Below are 22,699 nucleotides of genomic sequence, written 5' to 3'. Positions count from 1 at the left end.
CTCTCAGCACTTTTGTCACAAGTGACATACATAGTTTGGCCTGACTTCATTCATTCATTCATCTTCATTACAATAGGATGGCATTTGAGCTGAAATTACACAAATTTGTCAGCCAACTATAGGAAAATATGTTTTATTCCCATTCCCGACAAAACCATATAAACTGAATGAACAAACAAATCTGAAAAATTTGTCTTTTCCTATTATTGTTATTGTTGTTATTTTTGAGCTGTTGAATAGAAGCAATACTTAGGTTGTTCTCTGATACTGAATATCCATCCAGCTGTGCCAATTTTATATATTTCGCTGTCACTCTATTCAGTCTGGACTGTGTACTAAACAGAGAAAAACACAAAACACCTGTTAAAATGCGCATAAAGACAATGTTAATTAGAACTAGACACAATGAGGGAAATAGAAAAACTTTTGCATGTATTTAGTCTAGTGCTGTCAGCGTTAATCTCGTTAAAATTACGTTAACGCCATAACCGCATTAACGCGGCAAACCTCCGTTAGCGAGTTAACGCGGATCGTTCCATGCATGGAGCTGCACGGCGTCAACGCCTCAGCGCTGTCAGCTTGTTAATACGTTAGCGCCGTGCAGCCCCTAGCACGGGCGATCCGGTGTTCTGACAAACCATCCTACTTTGGCAAAACGTTCTACTGTAAGTAGTTTATGCACATTTCTGCTGTCACAGAGTAATTCCAGCACCAATTTAAGTAGGTATGACAGTTTGCCACTTAACTTTGCCCATTAGAGTATACTTGTAGCTCATATGCATACAGTCAGGATGGTTTGCCACTTCATTTTACCCGTTAAAGTATGCTTGTAGGTAACATTCACAAAGGTAGCATGGTTTAACACTTAATTTTACCCGTCAGAGTATGTGTGTAGCTGTTATTAACAAAGGTAGGATGATTTGCCACTGAATTTTAGCTGTTAAAGTATGCTTCTAGCTCAGATTAACAAAAGTAGGACGATTTGCCACAAAATTTTAGCAGTTTAAGTATGCTTGTAGGTGACATTCACAAAGGTAGGATGGTTTGGCAGTTAATTTTACCGGCCAGAGTATTTTTCTAGCTAATATTCACAAAGGTAGGACAATTTGCCACAAAATTTTAGCAGTTTAAGTATGCTTGTAGGTGACATTCACAAAGGTAGGATGGTTTGGCAGTTAATTTTACCGGCCAGAGTATTTTTCTAGCTAATATTCACAAAGGTAGGACAATTTGCCACTGAATTTCATGTTGTGCGTATGAGCAGAAACAACGGGTAGAATGGTTTGCCAGGTAGGATGGATTCCCAGAACACCGGGTTAACTCGCTAACGGAGATTTGCCACATTAATCCAATTGTGGTGTTAAGTAAGTTGAACTAGATTCATGCTGACAGCACTAATTTAGTCACAAACGATGTTGTTGAAATTAAAGCCAAGACCTCATGATGCCACACATTAAACTCTTATTAGTCAACCTGAAGAAGACAAAACCTGAAAACATTTTTTTAGGAATTTCTAACTGGAACCAGGTGGAGGACAACAGTTTAATAAACACTAACAGCTGCTCTGCCAGCTTGGCTAAAATGGCTGTTAATTCTGAGTCAGGTGCATTGTGGCTTCACCCTCTATGCTTTGTTTTGCTCTGGAACTGCATCAGTGAAAACAAATTAACCTTGGTTTGGTTTTGTCCTCTTTTTTTTTTTTTTAAACTGATACCTGCGGTGAGTGACATTTACAGCGTTTCATGCCCTCTCTTTGTCCTGAAACACTGAGATACACAGAGTGAGAAGAGAATGTGCTGCTCCAAGGACAAAATGAAAATGAGACAAAGGAAGCTGACTGAAATGACTTTTAGTGCACTGTATCTGTGTATTTGAATATATGCAAATGTAAAGAAAGACTTTTTTCTGATCAAAGTGACAAATGTTATTTTTATATAACATCTGGTACTGTTGTTTATAGACATAAATACTTTACCCTGCATGACCTCTTCTTTCACTTAGCCCAAGGCTGAATCCTCTGCTCCGTGCACCTAACAGAATGCAGAATGATTTTCATTTGTTTGCAAGATTTCTTAGTCAAACCACACCTGAGACAAAAAAAGGTGGGGAGTGGAGCCAGTATACAGACAGAAATGATGAGAGGAAATGTGTTTTTATTGATCTGTCTAAGGAAAATTGGACACCAGCAATACAAGCTTACAAATAATATGAAGCCAATACACAACACTAAGAGTTATTGAAGAGGTGCTCTGAAATATAATGATCATAATCCTCTCAGGACACTTGTGTTTAAATTACAGTTGTGATCCATTTAGTTCTGCTGTGTTGGCACTCTTGTTACTGGGGTGATACCCTCAAAGGCACTGCTGCATTTATTCATAACCAATTAATTGCTACCAGTCTGAACCTCTGCTGACAGTTTTGAAGACAAAAATGGATCTATTTGACACTAAATGCACAAAACTGGATACCTATATCTTTTTATTAACCATTCCTTAAAGGTAGCTGGCATTTGTAGAGCATATTTCTAGTCTTGCTGGCCACTGAGAACTCTATCGATATCACATCTGCACCAGTTAAAGCCAGTTTAGAAACACCTGTTATTATATCCTGCGCGCTATTTTGGACTTTTTATCGTGGTCTGATAAAGAGAACATATCCAGTGAGCTGCAGGGGTCAGAGGAGAATAGCCTTTGCTTCCAGCAAACACAAAGCAACAGCAACTTATGTAACCATAACTAATAAAGTGACTCAAAGAGAAACATATAGTACATCCTTGTACGCTGCGCCTGTAGAGACAGTAATGCACTTTTGCTGTGCCCGTTTTTCTTGAGAGTGCTTGATGTTCCACATGTGAATGATATTTTTTGTTTTCTTTTACCATCAGAAGTAACATGTGAGCACATTGAGCCAACATTTCAGAGTACAGATCAGCAAGACAACAAACATTTTTCAAACAGACAAGAGTTCAAGTCTTGTTTTGGCCGTTTTTGAAGTTCCACAGAAAGTGGTCAAGGTCATCAAGGTGAGCTGTGTGGCGGGCAGGCGTTGGACCCAAATGCAGAACTCAAACATAAAGGGATTGAAAAAAGGAGCAGCTTTATTTGGCTGTAAACACTAGAACACTACAAACAAGAAAACAAAATCGAAACTGGAAGACTTGAAAACAGGAATGACGGGAAAAACCACACCACTACAAAGGACGATGCAACAACAAGCAGAGGGCAACAAAGGGCTTAAATACGCAGAGGGGTAATGAGGGAAATAGAAATACACGGGGAACACAGCTGGGAGAGATCGAACATAATGAGAAGGAAGGAAAAAAAATCTGAACACACTAAAGCTGTGTCCCAAAACGTAGACCGCATCCTTCGGAGGACCCGGCCTTCGCGGTCTACATGGGCCGGGTCCTTCGAAGACCGAGAAGGCCGGAAGTGCGAGGCTGTGAAATGGGATAGTCTAGCCTTCAGATTTGCGTCACCGCTGTCTCGGTGGAATTTAATAAAGTCAGCTGTCTGCTCCTTGCTATCTAAAATATAACAGGACACTGGCATAAATTCTCAACCATCTCACACTTCTGTTTAATCAGTTTTCTGTTTGACGTTTATTCAGCTATGTGAAAATCCCAGAGGAACCCACCTGATGGATTAATACATTTTTATTTAATCTAATCTAATAACTTTGATCTCAGCCAAAACGATTTACTCTGGAACAAATAAAAGACAGAAAAAAGCCAAACAATAACATTTTTAAGTTATCCGAGTGACTTATATATCATGTTTAACTTGAGTAGCGAAAGACATCGAGTCTGAAAACGATGAAGCAGGGAGTCCGCTGCTCTCGCCGGCTCGAGTGACCATTGAAACCTCCGGCTAGCTATCGAGCGGATGGGTAACAGCTACTTTCTCGCCTGAAAATATGTTAAAAGTTTATTTTGTGACTTAGAAAGATTAAAAAGAGTAATATTAAAACTTAGTAGTGGCTGCCATTGTTGGAAACTGGAATTGGCTGGGCCGCACTCTGTGACATTACAAGATGGTACTACAGTGTCACTCAGAGAGACGTAGCTTGATCAGAAGGACTTTGAAGGAATATGAATTCTGGGATATGGTGGGCCATGAAGGACACACCTGACCCATCCTTCAAATTCGGAGAAATTAAGGACGCATTTGTCGGCCACATTTGAAGGAGTCGACAAATTGAGACAGCCTTCGTCGCCTGGTTGTGACGTAATCGGCCTTCAAATGCGGCTTCCAAAGGACGCAGCCTACGTTTTCGGAAAACAGGAAACATGATCGCACACTGAAGATGTGGGCTTGACGCTAGGACTGGGGAAGACACAGGAGACACAGACATGGGCAAGACTAGACATGAAACTTGGAATTTGGGGAGGCACAGTAACAGAAACCTTAGAAATGACCAAATAAAACACAAAACCAGAACCATGACTAACAATGAATCAGCTTTCACAAACAATCTATGCGATCATTTAGAAATTAATGACCATAAATATAGAAATAAAAATGCGGCATTGAAATGAAATGGCACTTATTTAAGTGTCACTGAGAAATTCAATATAAAGGAGAAATTCATCCCATCCAGTGTTATTTTATGCCTGTTTTTCAGATAAAAAATGGTTTTAAAATGTGATAAGTTTGAGTAAGTGGTAAGGTCACAGCAATAAAACTGGTGTTGCATTGATTCCTTGGCCTCACAAAAGAAAACATGCAGTACATTTTTGGAAAAACAGGCAAAATTATGTTGCATTATTGCTTCACAGTTGGAGCTTGCAGTCCAGTTTTCTTTCAGGAGACAATACAAAACATCACACCAGTTTGCCTGGAGACCTGCACCGTCAGGGTGTTAGCGTAAATATACAGTTTGCTCTTAGTCATCCAGACTGGCTACATAAAGCTTGTATAAGCCCTCTATCTTTGGATGTTGTGTTCCTGCTCTGCTGCTATTCAGTGGGATCTATTCACTGAGGGACATTGGCGAAGGCTCGTCATTTCTCAGCTTTTTCACCCACTTCGTAGGGGGTAGTGTCATAATTACTTGTTTCTTTTCAACTTGCAAAATGAAGCTTGGCGAGAAAATATTGACGCCCATAATTGCTTGTTTTCTTCTTAAAAGTGTTTTCGTCTCTCCTGCTGATTATCCAAGGGAGGAAGTTAGCTTATAGCATTCTTATTTTAGACTCCTTCCTGTGTCTTCTAATGGATTTTACAATTTATTCAAACGTACTGTTTTATTTGCTTATAATTTTCTATTATAGTACAAGTTTGTCTTACATTTGTTGACTGATTCCCAACCTCTTACTTTTCATATTACATAATATACCATCTTTCTCATTTTCCAACTTTGAAAAACTTTTGTAACACTCAAATCACTGAAGAAGATATCATCATAGCAATGAAGGAAGGTTTGAAGCTTGTGCTTGCACCACAAGATCTGCTCTTGGCATATTTTCATTGCTTTAGGAGTAAAGCTGTGCTACGAAACACTGAAAACACCTAACTTCTCACAGTTAGTATAAAGTTGTAACAACGTCGGTGAATTCAAAAGAGATTTCTGCATTTGCTTGGGGGCAGCACGCCGGTAGATAGAGAAGCAAAGCCTTAAAAATCTATTTTTAGGGTTTTGTTTGATGTTCAGCATCAAACAACTTATAAACATAGACTGTAACCTAATGTGTCCAACCACACTGAAACACAAAACACATGAAAGAATTCAGAAAAGACAGCTGTTATATAATGATATAATTTATAACATACACGCACTGGCCAATTCAATAGGTATACCTTACGAAGTACCAGGTTGGATCACCGCTTGCCTTTACATCTCTGCTAACCGCTTAACGCCTGATGTATCATATTTGGCATACATAATTTTTCTGAGTTTTGGAGACGTGTTAATGTTCAAGAAACAACTTTGAGTTGATTGTGACATGGTGTGTTATCTTGCTGGAGAAAGGTGGGTACAGGGTCCAAGAAAATATCCCCAATATACCCTTGACCTTGATAAAGGGGTGATGGATCCACATTTTCATCTAAATGAAGCAGCAGAAATAAAGACTCAAGAAGAAGAAGTCATCATTGCTAGTTTACTTTCACACATGTGAATCCTTCTGAGCCAGCAGAAAGATTATACACATGACAGCTTGAGCAGCGGGCACCATGGTGGAGTGAAATGGGCTTCATAAATCATTCCTTGGAATCTGTCACTTTCAGTTTAATTTACCTTAATTTAGCAATTTGTCTCTTCAGCTTCCTTCAGTTTAACCACCTAAATTAAAGGGAAGCACTGCTAATTTAATGCAACGAGGGTCTATTTGCTGGTCACAGGAAAAGTTCAGGCTGTGAACACCATCTTTTTCTCTGAAACGAGTTTATTAGGGAAGTCTCAGAACATAGCCTTGTGGTATCAGGGTTACTATTGCTTAAGCTTTGAAATTTAAATCCAAAACTCTGTGTTATCAGCTGACTGTGGAGCGTTACCAGGCAGGGTGTGTGTAATGATAAGATGCTGCTGAGTTGTATCACAGAAAATGAAAGACCCAATGTTTTTGAATGGTAAGTGTCAAAAGCCTAGAAATCTTGAGCTCTTCCAGTTCAGTTATTATCTTCTTGTTGTCTGCTGAGCATACTCAAAGCTTACAGAAGTGAAATTCTGTACTGCATTTAAAATTTTGAATTATCTTCAATCATAGTGTTAAGATAAAGTGTGTAAAATCTGAAAATCAACTTTACAAATCTAAAGTATTTTCTTGTAACCAAGCTTTAAATGCTGTCTGTTTATTTCTCTTCTAAGCTTGAACACTTTAACATGCGACTCTTTATGGACTGAGCAATTGGGACTCAGCCACCAAGGCAGCCTCAAGTGGCCATTAGAGGAACTGCAGTTTCTGTTGGCTCCATTTTTTAGCCTCACAGGTGCCCCATGCTCTCTGTGTTTATCCTGAAATAAATGAGTCGGTATGTAAAGTGAAGCTGCTGAGAGCAAATTAGCATAACAATAATTTTTGTGCCTACAAATTGAATTCTTTACTGTAAAACCCCTTAGCAAAGCTAAAAATGTTGGCACTTCCACTTAGACCTAATAAGCTCTCCATTTGGAAGCCACAGTAATGAAATTCAAACTGACATTTCAGTCCAACACCAGTATTAATAAAACTGCTGTTATTTTAGTGTGCCTACTTGACTTTTAAATTAAGCGTCTAATAACCTGACAGAGCAGCGTTTCAGCTCTGGGTTTGATGAGACAGAGTGGATATGCACAGATTTTATCTGCTGTGAATTTGACAGAAATCGTCGGAGAGAAACGATCACGGGATGCATCAGATTCAATATTAAGAAAGAGGCAGTGACTGGAAAACAAACACGGCATGTTTTTGTCAAATTGTGCTGTTCTCGTTTTTCAAGGGGAATGAAACTATTAAGGTTTTAATGTTATCTTTGATTGCTGAGCTCCGGCTGGTTTGATTGCACGTGTACCGTTTTCCTTGAATCTGTGTTTCCGCTGAGATGTAAAAATGGCTGCTGCTCTACAGATAATAGCTTTCATGTAGAATTTAAGAAAACATGGGATGTTTTGGCCAACACATCAAAATCGGTTCTATATGCAGTGTGGTGACAAAATAGATGGAGAAGAAATGCTGAAGTCAGACTAATTACTGTTAAAAAAAAAAAAACAAAACGTAATAAAAATTAGACTTTAGACAAAACATGAAAAGAAACTAAAATAAAAACATGTAGGACATGTATTTAACTTTAGTCTGCAACAATTTGTTACTTTCACAGAAATCACACTATAATACAAACCGCATGAAAACTATCCATCCGTCTTCTTTCACTTCTTCAATTTAGGGATACAGACAGGTTGGAGGCTATCCCACAACTCTGGGATAAATGTGACAGACAATTTAGTCACTTTGCTAAGTACACCTCGGTCGTACCAGGTTGGAGCCCCTTTCCCCTCCAGAACAACCTTAATTCTTTGTGGCGCAGATTCAAGAAGGAAATAATTGCTGAAAGATTATGGTCCATACTGACATGATAGGATCACACAGTAGCTGCAGATTTGTCAGGTGCACATCCATGATATGAATCTCAAAGACTGTGGAGGCAGTTGGATAATTAGAGATTTGAGTGAATAAGCCATTGAACAGGTGTGCCTAAATAAGTGGCTGGTGAGTGTCCACGTGACTAATCAGACATACACAACAGGTGGAGCTGTTAGAAAGAACTTTAAACTCCTCTGAAATGCTTTTTAAGGAACTTGAACAAACTTGATGATAGCCAACCTTTATCGGGTTTCAGGGTCTTGAGGTAAAAGGAGCTGTGAAACAATCTTAGGTTTTTAATGCTGGATAAGGGGAAGAGAATCCATCAAAGGTTGAGAAAGTATTTTTGTGCATTTATATATGTTATTGTCCTGGCCATCAAAGCAAAGTTTGAAAAAAATCACATGTATATCTGAAAAACTTTCCTTTATGGCAGGTCTAATGAACTTGTTGGGCACTGTATATATACATTCCCAAGCAGTAAACAGTACTTAGTTAAACATTTGTGTCACTAGAAAGTCTGTGTTCAGATCAAACACTGATTTTATTGTAATACTTTCAAATATACGACTGCTTTATTTAAGTTTAATGAAAACCTTTTTTTACTCTGTATCTTGTCTTGTGTCTTGGCAGCACAGTGGTGTAGTTGTTAGCTCTGCAGGCTCACAGCAAGAAGACTGTAGCTTGAAGTCTTCCTGGGGCCTTTGTTCTCACTAGTCTTAGTGGGTTTCCTACCACAGTCATGAGTGTGAGGTTAATTTGTGATTCTAAGTTGGCTGCAGGTGCTGATATGTTATGTATAAAACCTTGAGTGGTCAGTGAGATCAGAAAAGTGCGAAACAATTTTAAACCTATGAATGTATAACAGTATAAATTATTGGGCACCTGATTCTGTGCCTTAAAAAAGAAATCAAATACTTAAAGTACTCTTGTCCTGTCCGCTGTGTGATTAATTTCTGAAACTACAAATCGGGGACAACAAAGGAAAAAAGGTTTATTTGATTTCACCGCTGCTTCTCCACTGTAATTTTGTTTTGTTATCATCTGTTAATTCTTCACTTTGAACTGTTATCGCTGCACATTTTCATTAAGTGCAGGTCATTTCTTATGTGTCATATTAAAATATGTATAACGCATATATTTCATGTCACTGCCCGGCTGCAGAAACAAATGCTCCAAACTGTGAGGCAGTTGAAGCATCAGACTGAAGTCGCCTGCTGTGGATTAAGGATTACCCAACCCACACAGACAAACACGGGATTATGTTTTTGTCTTGTTTTGCCCACCGCAGAACTGGAGCCCAGCCTGCAGATAAATGCTACTTTCACAACACACAGGAAGAGTTTTATGCACTTCAGAGGAGTCGTAGTGTTTATAAAGCCTCCTAAAATGGGTGCTTTGAAGAATTAAAGAAATAAAAAAGTGCTGTCTAGTTTGAGTGACAGGGTTTTACTACACTTATCCGATTTTTGGGACAGTTGTGTGCAACAGCTCAGGGGTCACCACAGCGAATCATCTGCCTCCATCTCACCCTAAGCCTGATAACCTCCTTTTTCACACCAACCCTCTGCATGTCCTCCTTCATTACATGCATGAATCTTCTTTGTGATCTTCTTCTTTTCCTCCTGCCTGGCAGCTCCATCTTCAAAATCATGTCCAAACCATCTCAGCCTTGCCTTCGTAACTTTGTCTCCAAACGGCTCAACCCGAGATGTCCCGCTGATCTGCTCATATCTAATCCTGTCCCTGCTGCAAATTCCCCACCAAAATCTCAATATCTTCGACTCTGTCACCTCCAGTTCCAGCTTTGGATGGTTAAACTCATCTGCCTTGACTACTTCTGCTCCTTGCATCTTCACCCTTCCACCTGCCTCCCTCTCATTCACACACATGCATTGTCTTTCTTGTGACTGCTTTTCATTTCTCTTTTCTCCAGCGCATACCTCCACCTCTCTTTCACCGTGTAACAAAATGAGATTAAAATCATGAGAGAAAAGTCCACAGTGAAATATTTCCATCTTCTAGTTGTTAATACCTAGTTAAATCATGCTAATGTGCTGAAAACATCACATTTAGGTAATGATTGAACTGTAAATACATCCGAATAATAGAGTTTATTGTTCATGATCTGATTTTAATCATGTGATTTAGTCTTTTCGCTACTTTTTTCCTTATTCATCCCCATTAAAAAAAAATGTAGAATGGACCAATCCACGGTTTTGGAGAATTGTTACACTCCTGTTGAAAAACAGTCTATCCTGATTTTTTTTTAAATGCTTCCATACCTTATGTGCCTCATGGTGCTTTAATCCACTGCCTACCATTCTTTACTTGTTTGTGTTCTCTATATATATCACACACATAAAAAACATAATACATTTTTTATTCAAACCAGACTGAATCCTGTTACCTCGCGGTTGAATCTTGTGCTTCAAAGCCGCTGCCTTATTGTTATGGGACATCAACATCTCGTAATTCAATGGTTCCCAATGGGCACACTGGTATGGCTTGAGGCAATCAATGAATTAATTTGCAGTATCAGTTCTTTGCATGCACTGTTGCAAAAGCTGCCATCTTCTGGCGTCAGCTTTCCCACAGACAACAGTTGGGAGGGGAATGCTAATGCTATCGTGGTGCTACAAAGCCAAAAAGCAATTAGAAAGCAAACAACTCTTCTGAGAGAGATTTGGCCAAATCCTCAAGAGCGGATCTGAACCCGCAGGCACCAATACTGGCTTGTTGGTTTGTGTAGAAGGTGATGAATATATTACAACAGTAGCAACCGGAATCATCGGATTTATAAAACTTTATTAATCCCTGAGGAAATTATGTAGCCACAGTTGCTCCAAGAAAGTAACAATAATTAAAGTAGTTAAAGTACCATTTAGATCAAACAATTTATTACAAATTAGCTCTACTATACAAACATCCCAGTATATTACACGGAATTGAATATAGATAAAGTTGAAATTGAGGTGCCCCTCTTGTCATATTAACATTGTTGTTTTCTCTGTAGACAATGTGCAAATAGTAAGGGTCTGTAACTATTGCAATGTGGACTTGTACTTTAGATTTAGGAGTTATGCAGAGAGACAGCCACAGGCTGTGGTGATAATCTCAGTGTATCAATGAATGTGAATTCTGCAGAGGGCTTACCCTGCAGTGTGCTTGGAGTTTTTAGTATTCAGTTTCTGAGAAACTGTTCTAGTATATTTTAAATAGGATTTCTATGGGACCCTCTGTACTGGTTCAGTTTGCCTGTGAGGCTCAGCTTTAAAAAAAAACAATCTGGAAACGTCTCATCTATACTAGAAATTCAACCCCAGATTATCTGAGCTGTACTGTCACTTTTAACACATAAAAGACCCTGAAATTAGAGTCTAATGAAAGAACCGTTCCTCAGGTATGGCTGCAGGATAAGGTGGTAAAGGAGGATGTCCCTTTGCCATGCTATCAGAGGCTATGTATTTATGTTCCCAAATGTTCAATTTCCCGGGACCTTGCACTATTGTGGAAAGTACCCTATATTGCTTGACTGGTAATTCAGCCATGCAACTGTGAGCTGTCAGATAAAAGGTTAAAAAATATCATGAATATGATTTTCATAATTTTAAACCTGCTGGAAGAGTCAGATGAGACCTGATTTTCATACTGCTGCATTAATTCACAGATAAAGCCTTGGCAAAGTGGTGAGGTTGGTTTTATTAAACAGGTGCAGAACAATAATAATTATAGAAGAAGAATGCTTTGTGAAACTGAAGGGCTCTCTGTAAGTAATAAAAAAATAGACAAGAACTCAGTCCCGATAAATGAACCACTTGGATACAGCAACAGGATTCACCACCCTCCTCATCCTCAGCACACATGCGTTCATGTGCAGCCAGCGTCATATTATAGGAGGTGGACTCTGCCATCATCATCATCATCATCATCATCATCATCCCCAGCCAATGGAGAAACCAGTGGAGGACACACTTAAACAGTGTCTACGGAGCAGTGCGGACCAGAGCGCAGCGCCCGGCACCACAAATCCAACTTCCCGCACACGTACTCTCGCACAACATCTGAACAACAGAAAGTGAGTTTTGTGATTCTCCTCGTGGACTCTTTCCCCTCATAATTTTCATGGAAAGGGCTGTGGGATGCTTTAAACAGCAGTCAGCTGGGAGGATAATCAGCTGGGAGATGCTTTTTTTACGGACTGCTTCCCACTGCGTCTTGAGATGAATGTAAAGCTGAAAGTGAGTAGACTTGACTTGAACCTGTAATATTTATAAACCTTGATTAGCTCGTTTATAAGAACTGACACTATTATGTGTGGTAATATGTAGAAACGGGTCTTAGAGGTCTGCACTGTGATTTTAGAAGTGCGCTAAAAAAAAAAAAAACAGCAGCAGAACAGGTTTGTTCATTCTTCTTAAATACAAAGTAACTGAGTTAAAAACTTTCATGTAAGTCCATCCAACCATCCATCTTCCGCATATTACATGTAAGTAATAAGAGCATTTCATTTGTTGTGGAATCTTGCAAGGAGCACATACTCATGCAGGGCAGCGCTAATCTGTGCGTGCTGGAACAAACTTATTTATTTATAATTTTGTTATTTTCTTCTCCTTTCGATTTTTTAAAAATGATTTTACCTAAACAATTATCGGCAGGATATTCGTGAGCTGTCTGCATGCCTGCGCTCAGAAGATGATGGCCACAGAGGGAAACAAAACCCTTCTGGGTAACGCATCTTACACTGAAAGGCAACATGAAGACAGGGACGCCTGTAGCTGCGCATTGGTTCTGTTTCTGAAGTTGAATGTCCAAGAAAACAGCGCGGAAGATTAGAAACGCTTTAAATTTTTCATTCAACTTTGATCTAACTCTGGATACATTATGTCTCCACGGCGTTTTTTTTTTCTTTTCAATTTCTTAACTGTGCTCTCCGTGCGCATTGGGCTCCCGTGATAACCATGTATGGATTTCCATGCAGGGATGGAGGTTTCAGCTGGTGCGTGTCTGAAAAGCGACTCGGTGGCCTTAAAAAGAAGAAAACTGTCTCGTTGTTTACATTTACATTTAATCGCCTAATTGATTTCTACTTTTTTACACAAAACGAAATCCCAGTAATGCATCTGTTTAGTTTATTCCAATGTAAAATGTTGGTGCTCCACGAGAAGGCTGTCCAGGAACCTGCCAGACTGTAGATTAAAACAGGCTGTGAGCGTCAGCTGGGTTTTGTTTACTACTACAGTTGTTGTCCGGACAGATTATTACGTCATCTAACCTCGTGCTGGAGTTAGTTGTAGGCCATCCCTCCTTCTATCTATCCATCCATCCTTCCTTACAGCCTAACCTCCCTCCCTCCAACCCATCCAGATGGCCCGCACGCGAGGGCGCAGAGCAGAGAAGAGCAGGGCGCATGCGCCAATTGTGCAGCCCACATCTGTTTATTGCATAAGACCACACACCACAGGGCTACCTGAAGGCAAACTGTTCGACAAAGAGAGAAAATAATTGTTTTTTATCATTAAAAAAAATCTTTTATTTTGTGTGAGCTTTTTTCTTTTTTTTTCTTTTCTTTAATTAAATCACACTTCACCAAATATTTCTTTAAAATCTTTATTAGGCATACCTGGATCGTATCTGTGTGTGTATGTGTGTGTATTTTAAATGCACATGGCCTTGTTTTGAGTCAAATCACATGTATATTGCCGGTCCTTTGGTGTATTCGGCTGCGTTTTCTTACTTTGCAATTGATAATTAGTCTGCCCTGTTCTGTTCATGTGGTGTTTATTTCTTATGTTATAGTGTATTGAGCACTTAAGTCCACTCTACAGGAGCAGGGGCAGGTGAGAGGAACAGGTTGGCGGGCAGATAAAGGCTCAAGTGGAGGTTGAAAATCACAAAGGCATAAAAGAAAAAAATGTATATTTCTTTTGGGGACATTTTGCCACCGACTGACAAAACGAATGGGGGAGAGAGAGGAGGGGGGTGTAACATGCACCAAAGGTCTCCTGACAATGAATCAAATTGTGGACACTGTGATCATGTAGCATGCACTATGGGGTGCCATGGATACCACTAGCCCTTGCATGTGCAGAACTAGTCTAATCTTCATGTCTTTTGAAAATCAGCCAATATTTTAGACAGAATCAGAAATAGTTCGCTGTTTATAGCTTTTGTGTCATTCCACGGGGGAAAGAATCAGTGGGTTGCAACGGTAAACCATGAGAGAATCATTGTGGTAGTCCCTCCCATAGGAACAAATGCCAGTGATTTCAGGTTGAGGACTAGGCAGTGATTGAGCAAGGGCTTATTCTTTTTGGGGTGGGGTAAAGCAATATTTATTGGACTGGTATTTATATTGAGTTTTGTTTTTTTTAAGTTCTTTTAGAAGAGAATAGCACTTAAGGCACTGTTGGGATTTGAACCCAGGATCTGCTGTTTACTAGACAGGCGCTTTAACCAGCTAAGCCACGGCACCACTATGATGAGCAGGAGTCAGGTGATGGAGGGAGGAGTACAGCTTTAAGCCATGTGGGACAATGTGTGGCTGATGCTCTAAATACTACAAGACCCATAATCCTCCTCCAAGGTTCATTTAGTCATGGGGAGCAAGCCAAGTAGACATGCAAATCAGATATTCTGCAAATAAATGAAACAATACACTCATAATCCAGGCAAGTTCTTTGTACAAATTACGTCTACATTGGCTAATTCTACTTCACACAATTAATGTCCTCTGGAAAGATTCAGTGCTAACACAGTAAGTGTGACACTGTGGTGTACTGGTCATGAAAAATGTAACACATACGAGGCTAATTTTCAGTGCACGGCCCAAGTTTCAGGGAGTTACATCAGATATTTGCCAGATGTAGTGAAACTTTGACATGAAAAAGTAGACTGAATGGAGCAATCATGATGTCTTCTTCAAGAAGTGAATATGTTTACATTTCCTTACTTTTGAAGATGTGGGACGGTGGTTAATTCCAAGAAGTTAAAGCACAATACTGCCCCACAAATAAGCTGCAGTTGTGTTGATTTAAATACAGTTTCTGTACTACTATGTCCAAAGTGTTGCTGAATGCCATTCCTGGTTTTATTAGGCTGCTCCACTGTTGTTACTGTTGTTACTCTTTTATAAGGGCTTGGCTGAACAGGTTTCAGCTTTCTACTTCCTGCTGTTTAGTTATTTGAATCATTTGGTCTGTAAATATAACTACTTACCAACAAACAGATACTGTGGACATACTTTAGAGCCATGCTGAGTTGATATTTAGTCTCCAGATTTGTGTCTTTTTTCTTCCCTGATTTCAGCACAAACAGCTCACACCTAACACCATTTTTGTTATGTGTTCATTCTAGGTCATGATGTGAATGCCCAGCATCGTTTTATCCAATGATTGAGTCCAGCAAGCCGACCATGTTGGACAGAACTGAACAGGCACACTGCACTGTGTGCTGCTGCACTCTGGCCAACAAAATCCTCATGGTGCTCTTCATGGTGCTGCTGATCTTTGCCACCCTCTTTGGAAATCTGGTGACTCTTGCTGTGGTTCTGGGAACCAAACACTTCCACACACCGCAGGGATACCTGAAGGCATCCCTCGCCGTGGCTGATCTGGCAGTGGGAATATTTGTGGTCCCGCTTTCCGTTTACGCTGAGGTTTATCTCATGGTCACTGACTCGGCACCGGAGTGGACCTCGTACAACTCACAATCGGTGAGTTTTCACCCATGCAACATCATCGGCCCCATCTTTGCTGGGTGCACTTTGGTCTCCATCACGACTATTTTCTTTCTGACGATCGAGCGAAGCATTGCCGTGCTCAGGCCTTTGCACAAGGACTCGGTGATTACTCGTAAAAGGACCACGATCCTAATTGTCCTCTCCTGGGTGGGAAGTTTCTTCTTGGCTGTGTGTCCGATAGTTTTCAGCAGTGAAATTGCTTTGGAGTATAACTCCTGCAGTCGGATGTGTAACTACGCTCTGGGTACAATCGGCAAGTTCCCAAGCCAGGCCTGGAACATCCTCCTCCTCTTCCCCACGTTTGACTTCACCCTCCTTGGTGGCACAGTGGTCATTAACATCATTTCTCTTTCCAGCATCAGGCAGCACTCAAGACGCAGGAAACACTTGGCTGAGAGTGAAAGCCAAAGCACGACCAAACCCACATTCTCAGACATTAAAGCAGCCAAAACCATAGGGACTCTAACTGTGGCTTTCACTGTATCGTTCACTCCAATCGCTGTCTTTGTGGTCGGGAACGTTTTGGGGAATAAATGGTGCAACTTTTCCTTTTTCGCCTTCTGGATTTTGGCTACCAACAGTTGCTGGAATGTCATTATTTACAGCGTGAGGGATCAGAAGTTCAGGCTGCGGGCACAGAAACTGCTGATGCCGTTTCATAGAAAAAACACCACCAAAACTTAAAATCGACCAGGACCAAAGACTACTCGTACACGAGGAGGGCCGCGTCATTTAGATGGTTGTTTTTTGCACAAACTCTTTGTTCAAACACATTGTGAGCCTCTTAAGAGACATACCTGCATGTCTTGTGCATTGCTGTTGTGAAATTACAGTTTATTTTTACATCGATAAAAAGCATGGAGCTTTTTCAGATCACAACTGTTTCTCTCTGTGGGTATTTGTCTTGTTTTGTGAAACATTTAAAAACTGAAGCCTGTTTCAGTTATTGGAATGATTGTTTGCTTGAGTGTAATTAATTAAAACCCGATGAAAACCAAAACAGTTTGTGCATGTTATCTTTGGATACCACAGCATCAGAGTTGTTAGTAAGATTGATGATGTTGATTCCCAGTGAGATACTTCAACATTAAGTGATCAAGACTGAGAGTATACAGGGGTCCCAATTTAGTTCCTCCAAAGGCCCCACTGAGAATCACATCAAAGGCCAGACATGTAGTATTTAGTTTGTTGACATGCTTTACTATAATCAAAAATAAATAGATCATATAGCCCTTCCTAACTTTTTTAGCCTATATGACATTTGGTCAACAAAGAAGACCTTTGATCATGTGAGATGGAGCTGAGCCTTCTGCTATGAAACCGACTGCTTCTGCAGCACTGTTGCTCTGAGAGTACTCTGCTATAATTTCATGCCTCTTTTTACTTCAGCAACTTAAAAAAGGCCACAGGCTCTTCCCTGTGTATGGCTCTCTATATTATCCGGTGTGTGGATTGAAACATCAAAGTAACAAAGAAAATGCTCTTCTAGAAAACAGAAATTGTTGCCATGGCAAAAGGATACCAAACACTTTTACATTTGGCAAAAACATGGACTACTCAGTGGTTCACCTCAAATAAGGCTGTCTGCCTTCTGCATCAGTGTTAGTTTTTTTTTTTTTTTGTATTCTGAATTATGTGAGGCTATTGTGCAGATGTGCCTGTTTAGTTTGGCGAGTTCATATCACAGTGCAGAGTTTGGCTCCAAATGTGTTGGCAACATTTTATTAAATGTAAAATGAGCTTAAGTGAAAGGAAGAGACAGAGATCTGTTTTTTCCTGTTTTCCATACGCTGGTCAACTACAAGGATGCAGCTTTATTAGCATCACACCCCAAGCAGCACAGTGATCAGAGGTCATTAACTGGTACAGCAGTCTCAGTCATGGTGGCCATGCTAGCCACACTCAATACAGAACAAACAGCAATGAGGTTATAAATTAACAATAACAACAACAGATCAACACAACATAACTGGAATAACTGTCATAACCTCTTAAGTTAACACATGAATGCCAGCATGAACAGTCCCACCAGTCTTTGGGTTAGTGGCTCCTCCCCTTGGACTGCTACAACATTAAATATCGCAAATGAAATAGAGGCTGGATACAAAACATGACTCAAAACAGATACTACACTTTCACAAAAAATAAGAATATGCTATAAGCCACCATCAATATAAGGTAAGATACATTACCATACTGAGTCTCTTCATGGTGTCTAAGAGGTTACAAGACGTTCTATGACCTTTCCAGAGGTGAGTATTATTAAAGCTACACAAGCTTGTTTCCACCAGTGAAAACATTTTAGCCAACCAGATGTCAAAATGTACACTTCCTAACTTAAACTTAGCAGTAAGGTGAAAATTTGATATAATGGTCCAGAATTTTGATTTATGAATAGCACTGTTTCTTTGTTTTTTCAGTGGCAGAAATAGGTTTCCATATAAAGCAGGGACTGCTTCATAGATGGAGGCTCAGATCCCAGAATGCCACACAGCAAAACTCCATGCTGTCATTATTTTAATGAAGAAACCCTGAGGTCAAAACTCGACTAAGCTGTAGTAGTTTAATAGCAGCCTTTGGACTGTGTGCAGCCATGTGGTCTTTGGGGAGAAAATATATATGTTTGTCACACACACACACACACACACACACACACACACACACACACACACACACACACACACACACACACACACACACACACACACACACACACACATTTCCTACTTTTATTTGTTATTCAAGCAGTTTTGCTGGACCACAACCCAACAAGACGTAATCATAAACTTTTCATTCTCTGTGAACTGGACCAAAAATTTAAATATAAAAAAGGGATGGGGTGGCTGAAATCAGCAAGTGAAGCAAGTTTAAAAAAGAAAAGAAATGAAAAGGCCTAAAGGTGCACCATTTGCATTTAATAGATAGTGTCGGAGAGAGAAAAGGAATGAGAGCGAGGTAACGAGGTAACAAATTATATCGTTTTCCCCTCTGGTGAAACTAAGCATTGTTTCTAGTTGTTCTGGTTCTAAAACTGCAGACATAAGCAGAGGAATGAAAACGAGAAACACGTTTTTGCTTATTTATGCATATTTAGGAACAGCTGCATTAAAAATCTGGTTAACACAAATGTTCATTCAGAATCATCAACTACGGAACCGACCAGTAAAAAAAACGATAAAATCTTTATTTGTTAAAAGACTAAAATCGAAAGTCAAGCTTTTCTTTTAAATAGTTTGATTCAAACAGATATTCTTTGACTCTGTGATGTGTGCTTACTTTAAAAGCTTTTACCTCTAAACGGCATCTATTGCACAGAAGGTGAAATTGAAACATGAAAGAAAACAATTACTGTGGAAGTTATCATTTCCAGCAACAGAAACCGCTGAGTCACAGTGTGGAGGAATAAAAAAAAAACAAAAGTAAAAAGAAGGTCACAATAAAAAAAGAGAGAGAATAAAGAAAAGAGACGTTGGCATCACTGTCCTTGACTAACATTAATAAGGCTCATTGACTGGCGCTGAAGTGGTTTTGGAAAGAAAAAGAGGAGGAGGAAGAAAGCTGAGGATACAAAGACGACTGAAACAGATGGAGGCAAAAGAAAGAAAGCTGTCACTGATCATCAGGTCAGCACAGCACTCCAGAAACATGTCACTGTTGGCCTGTTCCTTCAGACTCAGTCTCAGGGGTGCCAAAAACAAAAACAATTTTTGTCATATTTTTGGACAAACCTGAGTAGAGTAGGCATTTCTTTATGGTCTCATTTACTCCTTGTCAACACTGTTGTGCTGTTTTATCATCTGTCATCATCACTTTGATGATGCTATTATTTTTTTTGCAAAATGTAACCCACTGTGCATTTTCATATTCCTACCCATATGTGAGGAAAGATTAGGTTTTTGTGGGAAAGGCAGGCTGTGATTAAACACATAGCTCTCGACATACCACCTGCACGTTTGCCCCTGCAACAAAGCAATCAGTTATCTCCCTGATTTTTTTTCTATGGCCTTTACTGTCAGTTAGACCCTTTGATGTGTCACACTCTCACTATTCCCCTCAGTCCACAAACAGCTACCAGCTCTGGGTTTCATTTAATTAGAAAAAGAAAAAAAGATTAAAGAGCTTTCAGAGTGCGGCATTTACGTCTGTATGAAGGTATACATTGTGCTGTACACAACGTCGCTCAGCACACATTAATTACAGATGGATGTTATGACTAATGACTTTATTTGATCTTTGCATTTGTGTTTTGCTGTCACCCAACACACTATGTTTGTGGGTCCAGTACACAAATGATGTCTACTTGACTTTATCTTGACACAAACAAGCTTTAGGTTTAGGCAGAGCTGGATTTACTAATAAAAATAATAAATAATCTAAGCTTACAACACACACACAGCTCTTGCCAGACAACAGTGAGCAGCCTAAACTAAATTAAACAGTCATGCTACTTAGTGTGAGGAGCTTAAAATAAACAAACCACTACGGTTCAGGCCCACCACGTTGCAGTCAGGAAACCACAGAACTTCCTGCAGCATTTCCACTGTCTAACACCAAAAGGGGAAAAAGGAAAACCAAGGTTAGGCCATTTTAAAACATACAGTTCATATGTACAGTGCGAAATATACTTAACATAAGTGCTTTGTATGATTACTAAAAGAAACAATACATTTTTTATCTTGTAATAGAAGACAAATTAAAACTATTTAAAATTGTGTACACTGAGCAGCATGTGTGCAGTAGCCTATCAGCCTGGGATACACGCAGGCAAAGCAGCAGTCTAACCTGGACATCTAAAAAGTGCATAATAGATCCCTCCTACTTTACCATGTGCCTTTACCTGTCCCAAGATAAGGTCTCCAATCTAAAAGGTCACACAGGAAGAAGCGGCTAGGTCTGCTGTGAGCTTGAGATAGGAATGAAAAGTAGGTCCTTCTCCTAAAGATTAAACACAACCCTCAGTGCCAAGCACCACATCGACCCAATACAAGACACTGTTTTCTGTGACCTCTCTCTTCAACTACAAAACCCAAGTTAGTCTGGAAAACCTCCAGACTAACTGACAGAATCCAATTATTTTTACCTGAGAGAAAAAAGACTAACAAACCCTTCTGGCACATCAGGCTCCACGTCTCACACGGGACAATCTCTGACATGGTGTATTTTGTGTCAATGAATTTCATCTCATATAAGATACCTGCATGCGAGGCTAAATTGAATAAATAATGGAATAAATCAGAAGCAAAACTGAAAAAATGTTTTGTGTGAGATTTTGATTCCTTTTTTTGTCAAGACTCCGAGTCAGTTAGCTCCTGTGGATCATGCTGACAGCGGGCGCTCACTGCAAATCATCTCCAGAGGTTGGAAACACCTGGGACCGCAGGTGGGTGAGGGATAAATGAGCCAAATCCCAGGGGAGAAACTTTCATGACAAGTAGAATATACTTTTCTTCAACACACCAGACTGTTATCACCTCGACGTGGGCAGTCTTGTTTTTCAGTTTCACCTGAATTTAGGCAGGAACCGGTATCTCATTCACACACAAAAAAAATTACTGATAAGATACCAGACTGATCTGAGCATCTGAAAATGAACTGAAACCAATGAAAATATGGTATTTTGATGAGGTGTATAGATTTGATGGAAAATGCTAAAATAAAATAAGCTGGAGCATCAAATACTCTGGAAGAAACTTTTAGAGTAAATAAAGATGCTGGTAGTGGATAATACTTTTTGTGAACATCAACATGTAACTCCTGTGTGAACATTTTGATGAATGAAAAGTGGAAAAAATGCTGCCAGGCATCATGAATCTCGATGCGTTATGAAACGAGTATCACAGGAGCATCCAAGGCTGCATGTAAACATTACCAACCACTCCTGCAAGTGGAACCCTTTCTCGTCCTTGCTCCTGACTTCAGAGATAATATGCATGTATTTTCCATCTTCTTTCTCCTTAGTCAATTTTAACACAATATAATTACACATTTAATTATTGTTCTTATTTCCGTCATAGCACTTTTATGTTTCTCTAGTGGCAAAATCAAATGTCAGCCGTCTCAAAAACCACCCACCACTTCCAAAGTCTGACTGGAAGTCACTTCACTTGACTTAGATAAAAATAAAAATTGCGCCAGTCTTGGTGTTACTTTCTGAGAGTTTCCCACCTAGAATTAATATCAGAAAATGCTTAGAAACTTGATTTACATCTTAAATGTTTTCACACTGTACTGTCAGTCATTCAGAAAGTAAATGTGTAGATAACTTATGTTTGGTTCAAACTCCATTCCTGCAGATGCAGATTTCCCAGCGTTTGCAGAAGAAAACAGCAGGAGTGCCTTTGTCGGAGCTTTTCTGTCAGAATACAAGGCTACAGCCGGTGTGACTCACTGATGTTTTTCTTGAATGGCTTAATAACATATATATCTGTGAAGGTTCTCAGTCATCCAGGTCATCGTAGTCAAAGGAGCTTGCAAAGAAAAGCGTCTGGACTTCTTTAAGTTACTTGAAGATGTTTCACCTCTCATCCGAGAAGCTTCTTCAGTTCTAAGGTCAAATGGTGGAGAGTCCCAGATATAAACCTAGTGGGAGTGACCCCCCACAGAGGGACAAAAGGACCCCCTGATGATCCTCTAATCGCCTGAGCCAAGGTGTGAAACTGGGTGTGGGTCCCAATCAGCAAGAGTTTCGGGTGAGTTCATTGTGAAACCTGGCCCCACCTTATCATGCGAATTCCTGAGGTCAGATGGCCCAGGATGTGAGTGGGCGTTAAGGCGTCTGGGAAGGGATCTCAAAACTGGATTATAGATGGCAGAGAGTTGGTGTCGTAAACCCCCGCCTCTGTTCAAAGATGGTCGCTCACAGTGGACATAGATGGCTTCTTTCACTCCTCTTTCAA

General features: G+C 39.9%; 1 protein-coding gene and 1 non-coding gene across 3 annotated transcripts; one reads left to right on the top strand and one right to left on the bottom strand.

Annotated features, from left to right (window-relative positions):
- Positions 1 to 12,057: 12,057 nt before the first annotated feature.
- LOC113032309 (trace amine-associated receptor 6) lies at positions 12,058 to 16,784 on the top strand. 2 transcript variants are annotated; one of them, XM_026185154.1, is made up of 2 exons: positions 12,058 to 12,140; positions 15,419 to 16,784. In XM_026185154.1, the coding sequence occupies exon 2, from the start codon at positions 15,453 to 15,455 to the stop codon at positions 16,485 to 16,487; it is 1,035 nt and encodes a 344-aa protein (XP_026040939.1). In that variant the 5' UTR covers positions 12,058 to 12,140; positions 15,419 to 15,452; the 3' UTR covers positions 16,488 to 16,784. The 2 variants fall into 2 exon arrangements, with proteins under 2 accessions (XP_026040939.1, XP_026040938.1); XM_026185153.1 differs by having other exon boundaries at positions 12,058 to 12,303.
- trnat-agu (transfer RNA threonine (anticodon AGU)) lies at positions 14,464 to 14,537 on the bottom strand. The gene has a single exon. It is a non-coding gene; the product is annotated as a tRNA-Thr (tRNA).
- Positions 16,785 to 22,699: the final 5,915 nt, after the last annotated feature.

Source organism: Astatotilapia calliptera, chromosome 11, assembly GCF_900246225.1.
Source record: "Astatotilapia calliptera chromosome 11, fAstCal1.2, whole genome shotgun sequence".
Classification (NCBI taxonomy): Eukaryota; Metazoa; Chordata; class Actinopteri; order Cichliformes; family Cichlidae; genus Astatotilapia; species Astatotilapia calliptera.
This window is presented reverse-complemented; position numbering and strand designations above follow the sequence as displayed.